Source organism: Ovis canadensis, chromosome 3 (genome assembly GCF_042477335.2).
Source record: "Ovis canadensis isolate MfBH-ARS-UI-01 breed Bighorn chromosome 3, ARS-UI_OviCan_v2, whole genome shotgun sequence".
NCBI lineage: Eukaryota > Metazoa > Chordata > Mammalia > Artiodactyla > Bovidae > Ovis > Ovis canadensis.
In genome coordinates, this window is record NC_091247.1 from 226,207,135 (window position 1) to 226,226,853 (window position 19,719).

The window sequence follows — 19,719 nt, forward strand, 5'->3', positions numbered from 1 at the left end:
ACTTCAGTTGTGTCCAACTCTGTGTGACCCCACAGACGGCAGCCCATCAGGCTCCTCCATCCCCGGGATTCTCCAGGCAAGAACACTGGAGTGGGTTGCCATTTCCTTCTCCAGTGCATGAAAGTGAAAAGTGAAAGTGAAGTCACTCAGTCGTGTCCAACTTTTAGTGACCCCATGAACTGCAGCCCACCAGGCTCCTCCACCCATGGGAGTTTCCAGGCAAGAGTACTGGAGTGGGGTGCCATTGCATGACCAAGCAATTTCATTCCTTGGTTCAGTTCAGTTCAGTTCAGTTGCTCAGTCGTGTCTGACTCTTTGCGACTCCATGAATCACAGCACGCCAGGCCACCCTGTCCATCACCAACTCCCAGAGTCCACCCAAACCCATGTCCATCTAGTTGGTGATGCCATCCAACCATCTCATTCTCTGTCATGCCCTTCTCCTCCTGCCCTCAATCTTTCCCAGCATCAGGGTCTTTCCCAAGGAGTCAGCTCTTGGCATCAGGTGGCCAAAGTATTGGAGTTTCAGCTTCAACATCAGTCCTTCCAGTGAACACCCAGGACTGATCTCCTTTAGGATGGACTGACTGGTTGGATCTCCTTGCAGTCCAAGGGACTCTCAAGAGTCTTCCAACACCACAGTTAAAAAGCATCAATTCTTTGGCGCTCAGCTTTCTTTATAGTCCAACTCTCACATCCATACATGACCATTGGAAAAACCATAGCCTTGACTAGATGGACCCTTTGCTGGCAAAGTAATGTCTCAGCTTTTTAATATGCTGTCTAGGTTGGTCATAACTTTCTTTGCGAGGAGTAAGTGTCTTTTAATTTCATGGCTACAGTCACCATCTGCAGTGATTTTGGAGCCCAGAAAAATAAAGTCAGCCACTGTTCCCACTGTTTCCCCATCTATTTGCCATGAGGTGATGGGACCGGATGCCGTGATCCTAGTTTTCTGAATATATATCCCCAAAAAACCAAAACTACTACTTTGAAAAGACACATACACCATACATCCCAGTGTCCACAGCAGCACTATTTATAATAGCCAAGACATGGAAGCAACCTAAGTGTCCATCAACAGACGAATAAATAAAGAAGATGTGGTATAAACAAGAAAGAACTTTTGCCATTTGCAAAGCAACATGGATGGACTTGGGGGGCATGATGCTAAGGAAAGGAAGTCAGATAGAGAAAGACAAATGCTGCATGATATCACATGTGAAATCTAAAAAATTATGGCAGACCAGTGAATACAGCGAAAAAAGCAGCAGCCTCATAGATACACAGAACAAACTAGTGGTAACCGATGGAGGCAGGGGAGGGGCAATACAGGGGTGGGAGACATTAATGCAAACTAGTGGGTGTAAAATAGGCTCCAGGATGTGTTCTACAACACAGGAGAACAGCCAATATTCTGTAATAACTGTGAATGGAAAGCAACCTTTACAAATTGTATAAAAAAATTTTTAAAGAGAAAGAAAGGTAGAAGGGAGCTGGTCTGCTCCCAGGAGCTGCTCACCAGCTGGGGAGACTGGAGCTGCAGGAGCAGGTGAGGGGGACAACTGGGGCAGGGCACCAGGAGAGAGGGGAGGGTAAACCCTGAGCTGCTCCGTCTCCCCGGGAAACCACACAGTTCAGGGCCCCTGAAGCGCCATCCCTGTGAGTCCCCGAGTGCCCCATGAGCAGTCACAGAGGAGGCCGGGGGCGGGGAAGCCCCCTCTTCTTCCTCAACCCTCATCACACCCCTGATGAACCGGGGAGAAAAGAGGCCGAAGGGGGGAGAACGGGCAGGTCCCATGCCCACCCCCCCGGGGCCCCGGGGTCTGGAAGGAGGGCGGATGGGCTGCTGAAGCTGGCAGGTGTAACCTGCGCTGGGCCTGTTATCCCCGGACCCTCTGAGACCGCCTTCCTTCCGGGAGGCGGCAGATTCGCCAGCCCCTGCTTGGGAAGCAAAGAATCAAACTGCTTCCTGTTTGTACCCCTGCTGAGTTCAGACGGGTTCAATAAACTGCTAACAGTGGATAATTCTTACTCCACGGTTCTTTGTTTAAAATTCTCTTTATGGCACTGGGAAGGGAGCTCCAGGGGAGAAAGCTGTGAACCCAAACAAATATGACCACCCAGACTTGAAAGGAGGTGAGGAAGGGCCTTCTGTTCCCTCCCTGGAGCCCAGAACCCACCCCCAACCCCCGCGTCCAGGCCTGGCTCTGGCGGGGCCCCTTTCCGGGGCGGCAGGGCTAGGGGATGGCAAACCCTCCTGGGGCCAGAGGGCAACGGCCTAGAGGTTTTACCAGGGTGCAGCCATTCGAACCGGCTCCTGTTAGCTGTTTCCTGTTTCCTCACCTGGAGCCACCTTCATCGGTGGTTTCCAGCAGCAGGGGGTTGGGGGCCGCAGCCCACCCGCCTGTCTGGGGCTGGGGGCGCTGGGGAGGGGGCCCTTGGCCGGCCCGTGTCTTGGCTCCTCAGCAGAGCTCGGGGTTCGGCTGCCACCCTGTCAGTCTGGCACCTTTCTGCTGCCACGACGAAACTCATTTTAAATTTAAGGAGTACACTTCTCTCTCTTTTTTATTTTAATTGAAGCCAAGGAAAAAGATTTCTCTTACAATAAACACATCAATGCTCATTTTCCTTATTATTCTACTTTTGGCTATTTCGTATAAAATCTTTAATTAAAGTTTTTCTTTGAAATTGTCATTATCAACCCAGAAGAAAGAAAGGGGAAAAATAAAAAAGAACAACACAGCTGTGCAGATATGAAGCGCTATTCAGGACTAAATGAACTGGAACGGAGTAAGTAGCTTGACTGTTATGTTCTTGGTTTTGGCTCTGTATTCTCAATAGCACAGTCTAACTTGTCACTTTATATCGATTCCATCTGTTTACACTCTGCAGAGTATTGGCTTCCTACCGTGAACATTTCCTATTTACCAGCTGGTAGAGATGAGCCAAACCAGATAGGAAAAAATTAGACTACATTCAGAGCCTCATAAACACAAACTTTCAATTTGGGGACGTGTGGGAGGCCCAGTGGCCAGCATTGCTCACCTTTAACAAAGGGGCCGACTTCCCTTCCTGCTCCTGTGATGTCCCCACCCTCCCCTGTCCCCGATTTCTGAGAGGACGCGGCATTGACTCACTGGAGGGGCGCAGAGCCTGTCTCTACCAAAGAGTGAGCAAGCTCACACAGAAAGACATCAAAGGAGGCCCGCGAAAACGGAGAAAAGGGATCGGATCTGGCTAAAACAGAGCCGGGTGGAATTCTCCAGGCCAGAATACTGGAGTGGGTAGCCTGTCCCTTCGCCAGGGGATGTTCCCAACCTGGGGATCGAACCCAGGTCCCCTGCATTGCCAGTGGATTCTTTACCAGCTGAGCCACACGGGAAGCCCATAAAGTGGAAGTCGCCCGGTCGTGTACGAATCTTTGCAGCCCCGTGGATTATATACAGTCCATGGACTTCTCCAGGCCAGAATACTGGAGTGCATAGCCTTTCCCCTCATCAGGGTGGGGGCGGGGAGAAGAGCTAAAGCCACCTAAAAGTCACCGTTGCTGTGCTGTGCTTAGCCGCTCAGTCATACCTGACTCTTTGTGATGCCATGGACTGTAGCCCACCAGGCTCTTCTGTCCACGGGGACTCTCCAGGCAAGAAAACTGGAGTGGGTCGCCATGCCCTCCTCCAGGGCATAGTTTCTACCACAGAACAAAAATCCAGCTCTGGTTTGGTGTTTCCTTGCAGCCACAATGAAAAGAGAAACTTTCTGTATATACATCACATATATCTCCCCCGACCTTTGACTTTCATTTTTAAGATGCTCACCTGCCACAAACGGCTTCAGTTCAGTTCATTTCAGTCACTCAGTCGTGTCCGACTCTTTGTGACCCCGTGAATTGCAGCACACCAGGCCTCCCTGTCCATTACCAACTCCCGGAGTTCACTCAAACTCACGTCCATCGAGTCTGTGATGCCATCCAGCCATCTCATCCTCTGTTGTCCCCTTCTCCTCCTGCCCCCAAACAGAGTCTTTTCCAATGAGTCAACTCTTCGCATGAGGTGGCCAAAGTACTGGAGTTTCAGCTTTAGCATCATTCCTTCCAAAGAACACCCAAGACTGATCTCCTTTAGAATGGACTGGTTGAGCAATCCCACTGCTGGGCATACACACCGGGGAAACCAGAATTGAAAGAGACACATGTACCCCAATGTTCACCGCAGCACTGTTTATAATAGCCAGGACATGGAAGCAACCTAGATGTCCATCAGCAGATGAATGGATAAGAAAGCTGTGGTACATATACACAATGGAGTATTACTCAGCCATTAAAAAGAATACATATGAATCAGTTCTAATGAGGTGGATGAAACTGGAGCCGATTATACAGAGTGAAGTAAGCCAGAAAGAAAAACACCAATACAGTATACTAATGCATATATATGGAATTTAGAAAGATGGTAACGATAACCCTGTATGTGAGACAGCAAAGGAGATACAGATGTATAGAACAGTCTTTTGGATTCTGTGGGAGACAGAGAGGGTGGGATGATTTGGGAGAATGGCATTGAAACATGTATAATATCATATAAGAAACGAATCGCCAGTCTAGGTTTGATGCAGGATACAGGATGCTTGGGGCTGGTGCACTGGGATGACCCAGAGGGATGGTATGGGGAGGGAGGTAGGAGCGGGGTTCAAGATGAGGAACACATGTACACCCATGGCAGATTCATGTTGATGTATGGCAAAACCAATACAATATTGTAAAGTAATTAGCCTCCAATTAAAATAAATAAATTTAAATTAAAAAAAAAGAATAGACTGGTTGGATCTCCTTGCAGTCCATGGGACTCTCAAGAGTCTTCTCCAACACCACAATGGCTTAAAGATATCTAATTGGAATTCTATCTACTCACTGAACAACCGACACAGCTACAAAATAAGCCCCAAGAGGGTGGCAAATCTAGAAGGGTCTAGATTCGCATCTCTCCTTCCTAACCACACCCACAGGCCTGGGATGGGAGCTCCTGCCCAGACACCACGGCCCACGCATGTTGGGGCCCACGCATGTTGGGGCCCCATCACCCTGACCCCAGAACTCACACAGCTGCACCCCAGGAGAGGCAGGCAGGTCCCCCAGGACCGCCAGGACCCCACACAGCAGAGGTGTGCAGCAAGCACAGTCTGGCGATTGCCGGTGAGGGACTGACTATCCTGGGACCTGCCAACAGGCACCCCAACCCCAGCTGCTCTCCCCTCACGTGCAGCCCTCCTCTGCTGACGTCATCGCCTGAATCCTCCGCTCTCAGGCCATCACCCCATCAGGAACATCAACAAGCTGCACCACCACCCCGTGCCCCATGCTTTAGGGTTAACAATAGCTCACCTTCAAACACCTCCACCCTTTTCTCTAGTCTGCATTTCAGGAGTTGCTCTGTCCCTTCTGCCTTGAGAAACAGAACTCGGTGTGGAGCGGTCACAGAGCTGGTCTCCTCCCCGGCCTGGCCACGCGTCCCCTGCCCGCTTCACCTCTGTGCCCTCTCCTCCCACCGGGCTGCAGTCCTGAGTGCCGCCCCACGTTCGCCCTCTGCCCTGTCCTCAACGTGGATGGAAAGCCCATCCACGGTCCAACTCAAGCTCCACTCTCACCCTCCTCGTGATGTCTCTCCTGTGCATGCTTCTTGCAGCACCTTAGTTACTTCTCCTGTAAATATTTACTGAGCTCAGATCAGGTGCCGGGGTCTGTTCATGGCACTAAAGTGACAACAGGGAGCAGGGTGGGGAAGGCGCCCACTCCCAGGAAACGTATTTCCTAGTGATGGGCAGATAAACAAAACCTCAGGATGTTCTGAGTGCTGAGCAATTGTAGATGGTGTAATCCAAAGACTTTCGGGGGTGGAGGCGTGCCACTCCAGGGGGGCAGCTTCATGCTGAGTGCAAAACACCCGGGTGCTTGTCCGAATTTCATTCAGTAAGTGACCAGTAACCATGCGGCGTCTTAAGCAAAGGAGTCAGATGAGACCTGACTCACGTTAAGAACAGACGGCTCTGGTGTCGCAAAAAATGGAGACTGTGAGGGGCAAGGCGGGCAGCAGGAAGAACCACCCCGGGGTGACTGGCAGGGCCGTCCACGGGGGCCACGGGGATGCAAAAGCACACGGTGCTCTGATACAGCAGAGGCTACAGCAGACGGGACTCGCCGACGGACTGGAGCCACTCGCTGAGATGGAGGGAGGTCCAGGGAGGAAGGCTTCTTGGGTGGCATTGGTGAGACCGTTTGCCCTGGTTTGGTCTGTGGACAGTGGGGAGTCTGGAGATGCAGATGGAGGCAGAAACGCGGGGGCCAACAGCATGCAGCCCGTGTAGTAGCTTTAAACCGTAGATGACCGAGCACTTTCAATTTTCCACATTAACTCCCTGGTTTTATCCACTCCAAATGCAAACTCCTAATTTTCTGAAAGACTTCCGTGGGCCTTGCACTATGGTAAGCTCATTTTATATTTTTTTCCCATAGTCTCAACACTATTGGAAAAATCTTGGAAAACTGCTTCCCCATTTCACTGCTGAGAAAACAGTTCCCAGAGAAACTAGCTTCCTTGGGGGCCACTCAGAGAGTGTCTAGGTTCAGATGAACACTCAGCCAGGGGTCCGGCCTGCCCTCCAACCGGCCTGCCCCCCAACACCACCGGCCTGCCCCCCAACACCACTGCCCTGTCCCCCCGACACCACCTGTCTGTTCCAACACCACCGGCCTGTCCCCCTGACACCACTGCCCTGTCCCCCCGACACCAGTGCCCTGTCCCCCCAACACCACCTGTCTGTCCCCCTGACACCACTGCCCTGTCCCCCCGACACCACCTGTCTGTCCCCCTGACACCACCTGCCTGTCCCCCCAACACCACCGGCCTGCCCCGCACAACTGGCTTGTCCCACCAACACCACCGGCCTGTACCCCCAACACCACCAGCCTGCCCCCCAACACCAACAGCCTGTCCCCCTGACACCACTGCCCTGTCCCCCTGACACCACCTGTCTGTCCCCCCGACACCACCTGTCTGTCCCCCCGACACCACCAGCCGGTCCCCACGACACCACCGGCCTGTCCCCCTGACACTACTGCCCTGTCCCCCCCACACCATTGGCCTGTCCCCTACCCACTGGCCCGTCTCCCCCACACTGTGCTATTTTAAACATTTATTCCTGCAATCTTGTGTTGACTTGCCACACGTAAGAAAGATTTTTTTTAAGATAAACTTAGACTGAAAAAATATAAATTCTGACATAACAGCATCTTTGATTAACTTTCCTGATGAAGCCTTTAGTAAATTAATAATAGAGTAACCAAAAATAGGTCCTGGGGTAGGAGCATTTTCAATATCTTTTTTTTTAAATAAAATGGCAGCTGATTATTTTGTTATGCGAAATGCTTGAGATCAAAATGTAAGCACAGCTCTTCATTTAGCTGCACAGAGACACAGGAACAAGAGCTGTGACATTATTAATCACTATATTCGGTTATGATTGATAGGCTTTTCTGCAGGAGGAGAAAGTGCCTCAGATACAAGCTGTCCCAACAGCCCCGCGATATGCTAATATTTTCTTCAGATGAAAGAGGAGATGTGTTCAAATACCTGCTATAATAGGCAATTAATACCAAGTGCACCGGAGGAGAGATGATAAAAGCGGGATTAGGAGAATATTACGAATTAACCAAAACCTTGTATGTTTTAGTAAATGGCCTCATTTTGAGCCTGACACAGTCTTTTTATTAGGCAAACAGGCTGTATTCTGATACATTCGTGCGTGCTAATGTGGTGTTCTAATGTTAAGGTATGTTTATGAAATGGCTGTGATCCTAACGACTGTTTCTTTATTCCTCAAGCGATAATTTTTTAAATCTCTTTTTTAAGAAAATCCACCTATTTAAGAAAATGAATATACCCATCACTTGCATGTCCTCACTTTTGTGACGATATTACCGAGCAAGCAAGCAGCTTAGTGCCTCTAATTATTTACTAATTGCTCCTGAAATGACTGAGCTGCATCTGTGCGACTCCAAGGCACTGGGGTGATCCCATAAAAACCCGTGTCAGTTCACTCGGTGTCCCACAGACAGGCTCATCGCAGCTGACTGGGTCGACCAGATGTTCTGACATCACGGCACCCAGACTTGAAAGGCATTCTTGATGGGGTGGTGATGTGGTCTGAGAGCCAACGACCTAGGGCTTTGGGTGAGGTGTGTTTAGTTTTCCTTTTTTTTTTTTTCTCATGTCTTTGTTTTGGTTTTTTCCCCCCCCCTTTTTTTTAAAATTTTTATTTTTACTTTATTTTACTTTACAATACTGTATTGGTTTTGCCATACATTGACATGACTCCACCATGGGTGTACATGCGATCCCAAACATGAACCCCCCTCCCACCTCCCTCCCCACAACATCCCTCTGGGTCATCCCCGTGCACCAGCCCCAAGCATGCTGTATCCTGCATCGGACATAGACTGGCAATTCGATTCTTACATGATAGTATACGTGTTTCAATGCCATTCTCCCAAATCATCCCAGCCTCTCCCTCTCCCTCTGAGTCCAAAAGTCCGCTCTACACATCTGTGTCTTTTTTGCTGTCTTACACATTCTTGAATTCTAGTCTTCAATTTAAAACAATTTCTTTCTTGCCTGTGGAGGGGAGGAGACTCGTCGTGACCTTTCTAAACACACACTGAAGTTCTTACATAACTGAGAACAGCTTCCTGTGTCCTGGCCATTCCCAGGACACGACTTACAGGGAGCATCCGCCCACCCCCCAGCTCAAGGGCAGGACAAGATGATTCTCTTCCCTTGCTCGCCCCTTCTTTGACCTCCACCTCACGCTCATGTCAGGAGTTGATGAAAGATGAAACAGGGTCAAAAGACCTGAACGTGGTTGCCCTGGCAATGCCCTGCAGCCCGGCTCTGGCCCTGTTGTCCTGACAGAGTCCTCACCTGAAGCCGGTGGAGAACTAAGTTCTAGCTCTCGGGTGCTGCCGCAGCTGCAGGACAGGCTAGGGCCCCGCAGGGCCGACAGGAACGTAAGCAACTGAGGAGTTGGGAACGAGTGCGAGATGGGCAGGAGGCCAGAGGCAGAAAGGGAAAGAAAACTCCCAAATGCCCGTTTGAAGTGGATGCCACACAACCAACAACGCAACTCTGGGGTTAGCAAACAACCTCCGCTCGTTCATACGGCGGTGATCAGGGAGGCTTCTCCGGGACCAGCCGGGTCCACCTCCAGGCATAAGCAAGAGTCACATTTGCTACAGGCAAACGAGGTATTGGGGCTTCCCAGCTGGCACAGTGGCAAAGAATCTGCTGGCCAATGCCAATGCAGGAGACCCAGGAGACTTGGGGTCGATCCCTGCGTCGGGAAGATTCCCTGGAGGAGGAGATGGCAACCCACTCCAGTATTCTTGCCTGGAGAATCCCAGGGACAGAGGAGCCTGGCGGGCCACCGTCCACGGGGCCGGACAGCACTGACTATACACGCACCCACACACAAACGACATGTCACTGCCTTTCCTAAAGGGCCTCCTTGAGAAGCAGGGTGGCTGGTGATTAGCAGCCAGGAGCCCAGAGCCAGCTGCCAAGGCAGGAACTGCAGCTCCTCTGTCCCCAGCTGTGCACGCAGGGCTCAACTGCTCAGCCTCTGTTGTAGCTTCCTCCACATCAAGAAGGGATCCCAAGAGCACCTGCCCCAGGGGGTTCTCCTGGAAACTGAATATATAATCACAGTAACGCACTTGGAACAGCTCCTAGTAAATGCTCAGTCTCTGCCACCTCTTATTGGTATCGCAGCTGGCAAAATCCAAAAATGTACATCACTGTCCAAAGGATTAAGGCCCGGCCAGCCTGTGGGTCCTTTTGCTGGGTGGCTGAAGCAGACACTGTCAGTCACTTTCTCCAAAGCCACTGACGTCTGCTCACCCCGTCTCTTTCTAACGAAACCCTCCATCTTCCATTTTGTTCAGATATTAGCGCCCACCCGCCCCCAGCCCATGGTCACGTGCCTCGGGGGAGGGAGTCCAGCCACTGCACCAGGGAGTGACCAGGGTTGGAGCAACGCCACCACCAGTGACGGGTTTGTGTGGGGACAAGACCCTGGGCTATGAGTCGTGAGGAGACGTTCCACCGTGTTTACGGAGAGTCATACTGGCAGAAAGGGCATGCTGGGAAAAAACCAAAACCCTGATATTGCAGTATCCATGTGTCAGATCTGGAATGCTGGCCGCCTCCTGGTGACTGGAGGAGATGTGAGTGAGCAGACCCTGATCTACGCTCCTTCAGACTTGGACAAGAAGAGAAGTTCCTTATCATCTCAGCTCAGTTGGACATTTCTCAAAAGGCAGGACAACCAGACACCTTGGTGGCGGTGGCTGATGGGCCGCCTCCTGGAGATGGGTAAAGCTCCCACAGGAAAGGTTACAGGAGGGCCTGGCAGGACAGATCAAGTGACGGATATTTATCGAGCACCCACTGTACGCAAGGGCGTCGCTGGCATGACTCCCACTCATTCTCGTGGCCGCTCCGGCAGGTCGGAGCTGTTGCCTCGCCTTCAGAGACGGTGGCAAAGAGCAGTGACAGGCCTGAGGGCCTGTGGGCAGGGGCAGAGACGGGGCTTCATGCCAGGGTGCGTCCTGCCCACTGAGCCCTGCTGCCTCCCAGCAGACTGAGACCACGAGGTGTCTGCAGACCAGGGAGCTTGACAGCTGCCAAGGAGACACCCACCACACCAAAGGCACAGAAGCCCAGGGACGCAGTCATCTCCGTGACCCGGGAGAAGCCAGGGCCGAGAGGGGAGGGCAAGCGGGGGCCCACCAGACACAGAGCGCCCACGGGGCAGAACCTGGGCGCAGATCGGACCAGGACCCCGGACCCGGAGCCTGAGGATGGCACCCTGGGGACCACCTGGGCGTGCAGAGCTTCCTCCTCCCGGATACGGGGCCCCCGGACGCAGACAGCAGCCTCCTCACGTGAAGCCCTGGGTCACAGTCCCTGAAGGGCAGAGAGTCTGGACCCAGAGACCACCCTGTCTATCTCCGCCTTGATGGGAGGGAGAAAACGAGGCTCAGGGAGACCTGGGGTTCAACTGAATGTGAAGAGACACTGGAGGGTCTAGTGAAAGGGAAGCGAAAGTGTTACTCGCTCAGTTCGGTCCGACTCTTTGCGACCTTAAGGACTGTAGCCCACCAGGCTCTCTGTCCATGGGATTCTTCAGGCAGGAATACTGCAGTGGGTTGCCATGCCCTTCTCCAGGGGATCTTCCCGTCCCAGGGATCAAATCCGAGTCTCCTGCGCTGCAGGCAGATTCTTTACCATCTGAGCTACAGGGAAATCCCAGGAGACTCATAGGGAGGAAATACAGTTGGAGGTAGAGTCCCAGACTAGGGCGTTTGGAAGGTCTGGTTGTTATGGTTGTTGACTCGCTAAGTCATGTCTGACTCTTTGCGACCCCATGGACTATATCCCCACCAGGCTCCTCTGTCCAGGGATTCTCGAGGAAAGAATACTGGAGTGGGTTGTCAAGCCCTCCTCCAGGGCATCTTCCCAACCAGGGACTGAAGCTGCATCTTCTGCACTGGCAGGCGGATTCTTCCACTGAGCCACCAGGGAAGCCCCTTGGAGGGCCTAAGTGAACCTGAACTAGGGCAAGGCTGAGGAGCCAGCCATCAGACCAAGCTCACAGCAGAAGAAATCAATTGAGATACACAAGCACTGGGGTTCGGGCAGTTTGGGGTGCCAGCAGCTAACTGCCTGTTGGTTTAGGACGGCTAGACCACACACGCATTTAGCAAAGTCTGGCTCCCAAAATTCACAAGAGACATTTGCATGCATTCTTGGCTCCAGTGAGGCTCGTGGACTTATATTTAAAACAAAAGCATTAGCATCTCTCACTCCCCAAATGTGTGGCTCGCCCAGCAATGACAACGTCTGTATGAAGACAGCCTTCTTTCACTAATTGCTAGGTGTTCCTCTCTGTCACCCGTGCTCAGGTGTGGTCCGACTGCAGGACCCGAGTGGCAGCTGGAAACACGCTCCTGCACAGCCAGCAGCCAAGGAGGGTATTGGGTTTGTTCTGTTTATTCTGGGCTCCGTGGGAAGGGATGACACTCATGAGTTCCTACCTGTTCGTCAAGGGAAACTGTAGTAATCGCCATAATAATGACAGATGGCATCGCCTAAGTGTTCCAGGCCCTTTATACCGGAGGTTTCTAAGCCACACAACAGCACCACGAGATGGGTGTTCCTATTCCCAACCACGGATGAAGGAACTCGATGGCAAGGACTTTCCCAAGACCACCAGCTGGTAAATGGCAGAGCCCATCCCAGGCCACCTGCCTGCCCAGGGCCAGGGTCGCCGGTCGAGCTGGGGCTCCAGCTTGCGTGGGCCTGACTGCTCGGCAGGGAGAGCCAGGGAGCAGGCGTCCCCTCCCCCACCTGCTCAGCCCTGGGTGTCACCTTTCTGTTCTCTCCAGAACCAGCCGAAAACTGCCCTGGTTGAAACTCACTGTTAGTGGGAGGGCTTTATTGGAAGGAGGCTGGGATGAAAAGACAGCTGAGATGAAAGGACAGCCAGCCAGTGGGAAGTCCCCTCCAGCTTTCCTCTTGGAAGCCTCACTTTCAGTAACTTACAAGCCGGACCTGTGTCCACAGCTCCCCTAACCGTCAAGCCACATTATTGATCCACAACGGCATCTAAGTTGACAGGATGCCCATCGTAAACAGCTGACTGTCCCGGGATAATTTCATGATTAACACAGTTTGTGAAGAGACAAATTGAGGACATATACCATAAATAATATCCAGTGTGTTATGTATCTCTTACAGAATAACAAGTGAACGACAATGGAAGCAGCAAGTGATTGTACCAGAGTTCCTACTGATACAAACGACAGAGAAAGCAGATTTCTGGGAGCACATAATGCTGAAAACTTATCACACTAAGATGAATTTCTGGTGTTAACGGCACAAGCCGGGAGAACATTTTGTGGGGTTTAGACAAACATTTTGTGGGTTTCTGGCTCTGTTTGATTTGGAAACGTATGAAAATCTCAGAAGAGTTCAAAAAGGAAAGAAAATTTGTCACATTTCTAACCAACATATTGAATCAAGTGAATTAAACTATGATTCTCAAACTGCTCATGTAACTGAGCAGGCTCACATGCATCTTAAACAGGGGTCTGAGTCCAACCCTAAACGCTGTGAACACCCCTCCCGAGCTGTGCCCTGCTATCCACCTGTAATCGGCGAACAGGAACGAAGCTACATGCTCCTTCCTAAACACACGCGGGAGCTTTTGTGGCTAAATTACTCCATACATAAATGTCTATCTCCCTACGTTGCTCTGGTTATTTTTACCATGCTGCTCTTGATTGGCACTTACTGCTGAAAAGTAACAGTTTTCTCATTCTAAAGAAAACCTTGCCTCGGTTGTAGACAGAAACCGAAGGGCCACCGTGCGGATGATGATCCAAAGTTAAAGCAAAGGTAATTAACATTCCAGGACTTCTGCCGGCTCGGTTCCTCACAGACGACGCCATCCGAGCGGGCGAAGGCGAGGGAACGCGGGCTCTCACACGCCATCTATCGAGTCGGGCGACTTTGACATGAGAGCGCAGATGACGAGACCCAGCTCACTCTGCATCAGCTCCATCAGCTCCCTCTGCTAGCAGCTACTTTTGACAAGCGGCAGGGCGGGGGGTGGGGGGGGGCAGGTGGGGGGTAGGGTTGGGGGGCGCCGAAGAACTTTGAAAGATCTCTATTACCTTTTCTCCTACTTGGGCCTCGAGCTCTTTTAACGTCCGACAGCCATTCATTTCATTCTCACCTCCCCTTAAAGACAACAATTAAAAACCTCTTGTTAGCACGTTTTCATTGAATTAACGTTTACATAGGACACACAGAGATGAAAATGATAAGAATTTCTACACTGCATATTTTTAAATGCAAGGTGTTTCTTATGCACTACCGTTTGCCAGAAGTGTGAACTCAGGCAAGTTACCTAGCTTCTCCAGGCCTGGGGCCCCTCTTCCGTAAAATGAAATACAACATCGACACCTCCCATGGAGGTGCAGGGACTGAGTTAATTATGGCCTGCACTCCATGAGGCCTCATTCCATGGGTTAGCGAACATCCCGCTTTACAGAGGAGGCTGGGCAGGCCGAAGGTCGCAATGGGGAAGTGGAGACCCAGTCTTCAGACGTGGGTGACCTGGCCTTGCCGCCCCTCCCCACCCTGGGCTGCGGCATCGCGTTCTGACCCTGCAGGCTCCCGTTCACGCCGCAGTGCACGCTGAGCCTTGCCGAAAAGGGCTGAGCCTGGCTGGACGTCTGTAACCAGCCGCTTGGCTCCATCTGCTTGTATTAACTCTGATTTTGCATCTTCTGTCCACCCATAGACCGCTTCAGACTCCCTTTGGAATCAACCGTGGGGCTAGGACGGGGACAAAGAACACCAGATGCCACTTCACAGTATTTATCCAGTGCCTCCTGCACCCAGATCTGGACAGCGTGTCGAGCAGAAGACCATTTCCAGTCTTGAAAAAGCTTAATGCCAGTGACGGAAACAGACAGGAAATAAGCAAGCAGATAAGCAATGTTCAGTTCAGTTCAGTCGCTCAGTTGTGTCCGACTCTTTGCAACCCCATGGACCGCAGCACGCCAGGCCTCCCTGTCCGTCACCAACACCGGGAGTTTACCCAAACTCATGTCCATTGAGTCAGTGATGCCATCCAACCAACTCATCCTCTGTCATCCCCTTCTCCTCCTGTCCTCAATCTTTCCCAGCATCAGGGTCTTTTCAAATGAGTCAGCTCTTCGCATCAGGTGGTCAAAGTATTGCAGCTTCAGCTTCAACATCAGTCCTTCCAATGAATATTCAGGACTGATTTTCTTCCAGATGGACTAGCTGGATCTCCCTGCAGTCCAAGGGACTCTCAAGAGTCTTTTGCAACACCACAGTTCAAAAGCAGAAATTCTTTGGCACTCAGCTTTCTTTATAGTCCAACTCTCACATCCATACATGACTACTGGAAAAACCATAGCCTTGACTAGACGGACCTTTGCTGGTAAGTTGATGTAATAAGAAGTACTGTGAAGACAATAAAGGCAGGCGGTGCAGGTGGGGTCGGGGAGAGACAGGGTAAGAAGGAAAGGCCCGTCTCCTGGACAGGGTGGACAATGGGGCATTGGGATAGAGACCCACACGTTGAGGAGCCAGGAGCCACTCTCTCGGAGGAACAGCTCTCTGAGCAAACAAAGGGAGCACGCAGCGGCAGGAAGCCCAGAGGCGGCAGGGGTCTGGCACATTCCAGGGCTGGCACTGTGGGGGCTGGGGGATCAGAGCCCACTAAGCAGGGCAGAGGAACACGGGGTGAGCTCAGAGATGGAGGCGGGCACCAGCCCGGCGGTGCGGGGGTCCCTGATGAGGAGCCTGGACTTCACAGTGGGATGAGGGGAAGACACTGGAGCGCTTTAAAGGGAAATTAACTTCATTTTACATAGAACGAAATGGGCTCAGAGGAGTTGAGTGCTGGACCCAAGTTAAAGATGAAACCAGGAATCCAGCCTTACAATTCTCTGTTAAATGTCATATATTTAATACTGTTCTCATTAGGTATTGAAGAGATACAAAATACTACAGGTAGCATATGTTTCAGATTTAAGGAGTAAAAGGTAGACATACCTGCGTACCCCCCATCAGCTGCCCCAGGGGCCCAGGGAGGCTGCCCCCCCTGCTCCCTCCTCCTCCTGCCTCTGCATTTGGTCAAGGCAGTTCCTCTGCCACCCCAAACTCCATCTCTGTCTCCTTCAAGGGAGCCCCATCTATTACCTGATACTAACTCAGTGACTCCAGCTTTCTCTAGATTGGTATTTCTTGGAATGGTATGTCTTTTTAAATCTCTTCACTTTTAACCTTCCTATAAACTTATGTTTAGCTTTTTCTTTTGTGGACTTTACATTTAAATGGAATATTTATTTTCATTACTGATATTTTCAGGATTTCCATTTGTCCTGCTTCTTCTGATTCTTCTTGCCTTCTTTTGGGTTGATCTAATGTTTATCATTCAGTTTTTGTGCCTTTTTTTTTTTTTTTTGAGTTTGGGAGTTACACAGTCCATTTTTAATCTTGTAGCAATTGCTCTGGAAATGACAACCAGCATACTTGTCAAAGGGCCCCTCTTCAGATGGCAATGCAAGAGATGCAGGTTTGATCCCGGGGTCAGGAAGATCCTCTGGAGAAGGGAATGGGAACCCATTCTAGTATTGCCTGGAGCATCCCAGGGACAGAGGAGCCTGGCGGGTACAGTCCATGGGGTAGCAAAGGGCCGGACACGATGGAGCAACTGAACTGAACTGCTTTCTTTAGATCAACAGTCCTAGGAAGAAAGTGATGGTCTTCTAACACATCATAGTTTTTCATCCATTCGAGAGTCACTTTTGAACTTCCCTGTGGCACAGTGGATAGGAATCTGCCTGCCAATGTCAGGGACACAGGTTTGATTCCTGGTCCGGGAAGACTCCACATGCCACAGGGCAGCTAAGCCCGTGGCGCCACACTGCTGAGTCCGAAAGGCGCAGCTATGGAAGCCTGTGGGCCCAGAGCCCGTGCTCGGCGACAGGGATGCCACCGCAGTGAGAAGCCCGCGCACTGCAACGAAGACCCAGCTAGCCAGAAAGAAGTAAATCGACAGATTATTTTTGAAAAGTCACTTTTGTGTAAGTGTTGCCCTTTGGCTTTTTTTTTTTTTTTTTTTTTGGCCGCATCACACCACGCAGCATCTTAGGTCCCCGACCAGAATATCAAACCCTGGGCCCCTGCAGCGGAAGAGCAGAGTCTCAACCACGGCACCATCAGGGAAGTCCCCGTTTTACTGTTTTGGGATCTTTTGGTCCTTGGGGTCCTGCCCCCACCTCTGTTTTAAATCTTGCTGGAGACTTGGCTTCTTGGATCCACAGGACAGCCCCTCCCGTCGGCGGGCCGGGCCGGGCTGCGGTCTCTGCCCCTGCCGTCCTTTGTCTCGCTGCGCTCTTTGTAAGAGCTCCAGTTCATGTTCTGTGTCTGTGCTACACTCGGCCTCGTGGTTTCTGACCGATCTTCCAGTTCACTTATTTCTTTGGCTGCATCTCATCTGTTTATTAAATTCATTGCTTTAAATTGTTACTATGAGATGTAACCCTGACCCAGAAAAGTATGGACAGCACATATGCATAGTTTGCTTACAATTGAGGCAAACACCTGTTTAACAACTTCTCAAATTAAGAATGAGAGCTGGGGCTTCCCCGGTGGCTCAGAGGTAAAGAATCTGCCTGCCAATGCAGGAGAAGTGAGTTTGATCCCTGGTCCAGGAAGCTCCTACATGCCGCGGAGCAACTAAGCCTGTGTGCCACAACTACTGAGCCTGTGCTCTGGAGCCCGGGAGCCGCAACTACTGAACCTGTGTGCCCAAGACCTGTGCTCCACAAGAGAAGCCACCGCAGTGAGAAGCCCGCACATCACAGCTAGAGAGTAGCCCCCTTTGATGCAACTAGAAAAAAGCTCATGAAGCAACAAAGACCCAACAGCCAAAAATAGATAAATAAACACAATTTTTAAAAAAAAATAAGTTTTAAAGAATTAGAGCCAAACACAAAGAGGCCCCATCTGCCCTTTTCCAGTTTAAATATTTTCTCTTCTCCTCGTAGTAACCACTCTCCCAGCACTTAGGAGGATATCATTTACTTTTCAGTTCAGTTACTCAGTCATGTTCAACTCTTTGCAGTCCCATGAACTGCGGCACACTAGGCTTATTTGTCCATCACCAGCTCCTGGAGCTTGCTCAAACTCATGTCCATTGAGTTGGTGATGTCATCCAACCATCTCATCCTCTGTTGTCCCCTTCTCCTCCTGCCTTCAATCTTTCCCAGCATCAGGGTCTTTTCTAAGGAGTCAGCCCTTCACATCAAGTGGCCAAAGCATCAGCATCAGAAACCATGAGGCAGAGTGTAGCACAGACACAGAACATGTAACTGGAGCTCTTACAAAGAGCGCAGCGAGACAAAGGACGGCAGTGACACAGACCACAGCCCGGCCCGGCCCACCGACGGGAGGGGCTGTCCTGTGGATCCAAGAAGCCAAAGTTTCAGCCTCAGCATCACCCCTTTCAGTGATTTCCTTTAGGATGGACTGGTTGGATCTCCTTGCAGTCCAAGGGACTCTCAAGAGTCTTCTCCAATGCCACAGTTCAAAAGCATCAATTCTTCAGCATTCAGCTTTCCTTATGTCTAACTCTCACATCCATACATGAGTACTGGAAAAACTATAGCTTTGACTAGACGGACCTTTGTTGGCAAAGCAATGTCTCTGCTTTTTAATATACTGTCTAGGTTGGTCATAACTTTTCTTCCAAAGAGTAAGTATCTTTTAATATCATGGCTTTAGTCACCATCTGCAGTGATTTTGGAGCCCCCCCCCTAAACAAAGTCTGCCACTGTTTCTATTGTTTTCCCATCTATTTGCCATGAAGTGATGGACCAGATGCCGTGATCTTAGTTTTCTGAATGTTGAGCTTTAAGCCAACTTTTTCACTCTCTTCTTTCACTTTCATCAAGAGGCTCTTTAGTCGTTTGCTTTCTGCCATAAGGGTGGTGTCATCTGCATATATGAGGTTATTGATATTTCTCCCAGCAATCTTGATTCCAGCTTGTGCTTCATCCAGCCCAGCATTTCACATGATGGACTCTGCATAGAAGTTAAATAAGCAAGGTGATAGTGCACAGCCTTGACATACCTTTATCTTCATTTACATTTATCTTTTATCTTCTTATAATTTTACCACCTAGGTATGTATCCTTAAACAAAAAAGTTCAGTCTGTCTGGTTTGAACTTCACATGTGAACAGAAGTATTTGTTCACGTCTTCCTCCTTCACTCAGTGTTGCATCCACGACAGTCATTCAGGCTGTTGACTATAGGTGTCGTTTGCTGGTTGTCATTGGGCTTCCCCTTGTGGCTCAGCTGGTAAAGAATCTGCCTGCAATGGGGGAGACCTGGGTTTGATACCTGGGTTGGGAAGATCCCCTGGAGAAGGAAAAGGCTACCCACTCCAGTATTCAGGCCTAGGTCTATAAATGGGTCACAAAGAGTCAGACACAACTGAGCAACTTTTCACTTCACTTCACTTCAGTTGGTATTTTTGCAACCTCTTATTCAATAAATATATATTAAGCACCTTCGTTGTTGCTGTTTAATCACTAAGTCATTTCCAACTGTTTTGCCACCCCATGGACTGTAGCGCGCCAGGCTCCACTGTTCATGGGAATTCCCAGGCAAGAATACCAGAGTGGGTTCCATTTCCTACTCCACGGGGTCTTCCCAACCCAGGGATCAAACCCGTGTCTCCTGTGTCTCCTGCATTGGCAGGCAGATTCTTTACCCCTGAGCCACCTGGGAAGCACATTAAGCACCTGATCTGTGCCAAGCACTCTCCTAGGGACTTGGAATACATCAGTAAGTCAAATGGATAAAGTTGCCTGCCCTTGTGGAGCTCATGTTCTATGTTGAGAAAGTCACACTTGTGTGTTAGCCTCAAGAGTGTGGGTGGAGTGACCTACAGGCTTATCTGGTGGAAGCATTGCAGACGCTGGGAACCACCAGTCAAAAGTGCTAAGATGGGAGCAAAAAGAATGTCATCAGTTTGGGAACACAATGAACAAGAGCAG

At 50.6% G+C, this 19,719-nt stretch overlaps 1 protein-coding gene and 1 long non-coding RNA gene across 2 annotated transcripts in view; one reads left to right on the forward strand and one right to left on the reverse strand.

Annotated features, from left to right (window-relative positions):
- Positions 1–19,719, reverse strand: part of EFCAB6 (EF-hand calcium binding domain 6) — a 268,456-nt gene that overhangs the window by 197,726 nt on the left and 51,011 nt on the right. Inside the window, exon 6 of the mRNA XM_069581729.1 lies at positions 13,787–13,853. Within this exon, the coding sequence (XP_069437830.1) occupies positions 13,787–13,853 (67 nt within the window). The remainder of the gene's footprint in view (positions 1–13,786; positions 13,854–19,719) is intronic.
- Positions 1,406–4,639, forward strand: LOC138438353 (uncharacterized). Its single transcript, XR_011256298.1, has 3 exons — positions 1,406–1,552; positions 2,710–2,793; positions 2,896–4,639. It is a non-coding gene; the product is annotated as an uncharacterized lncRNA (long non-coding RNA).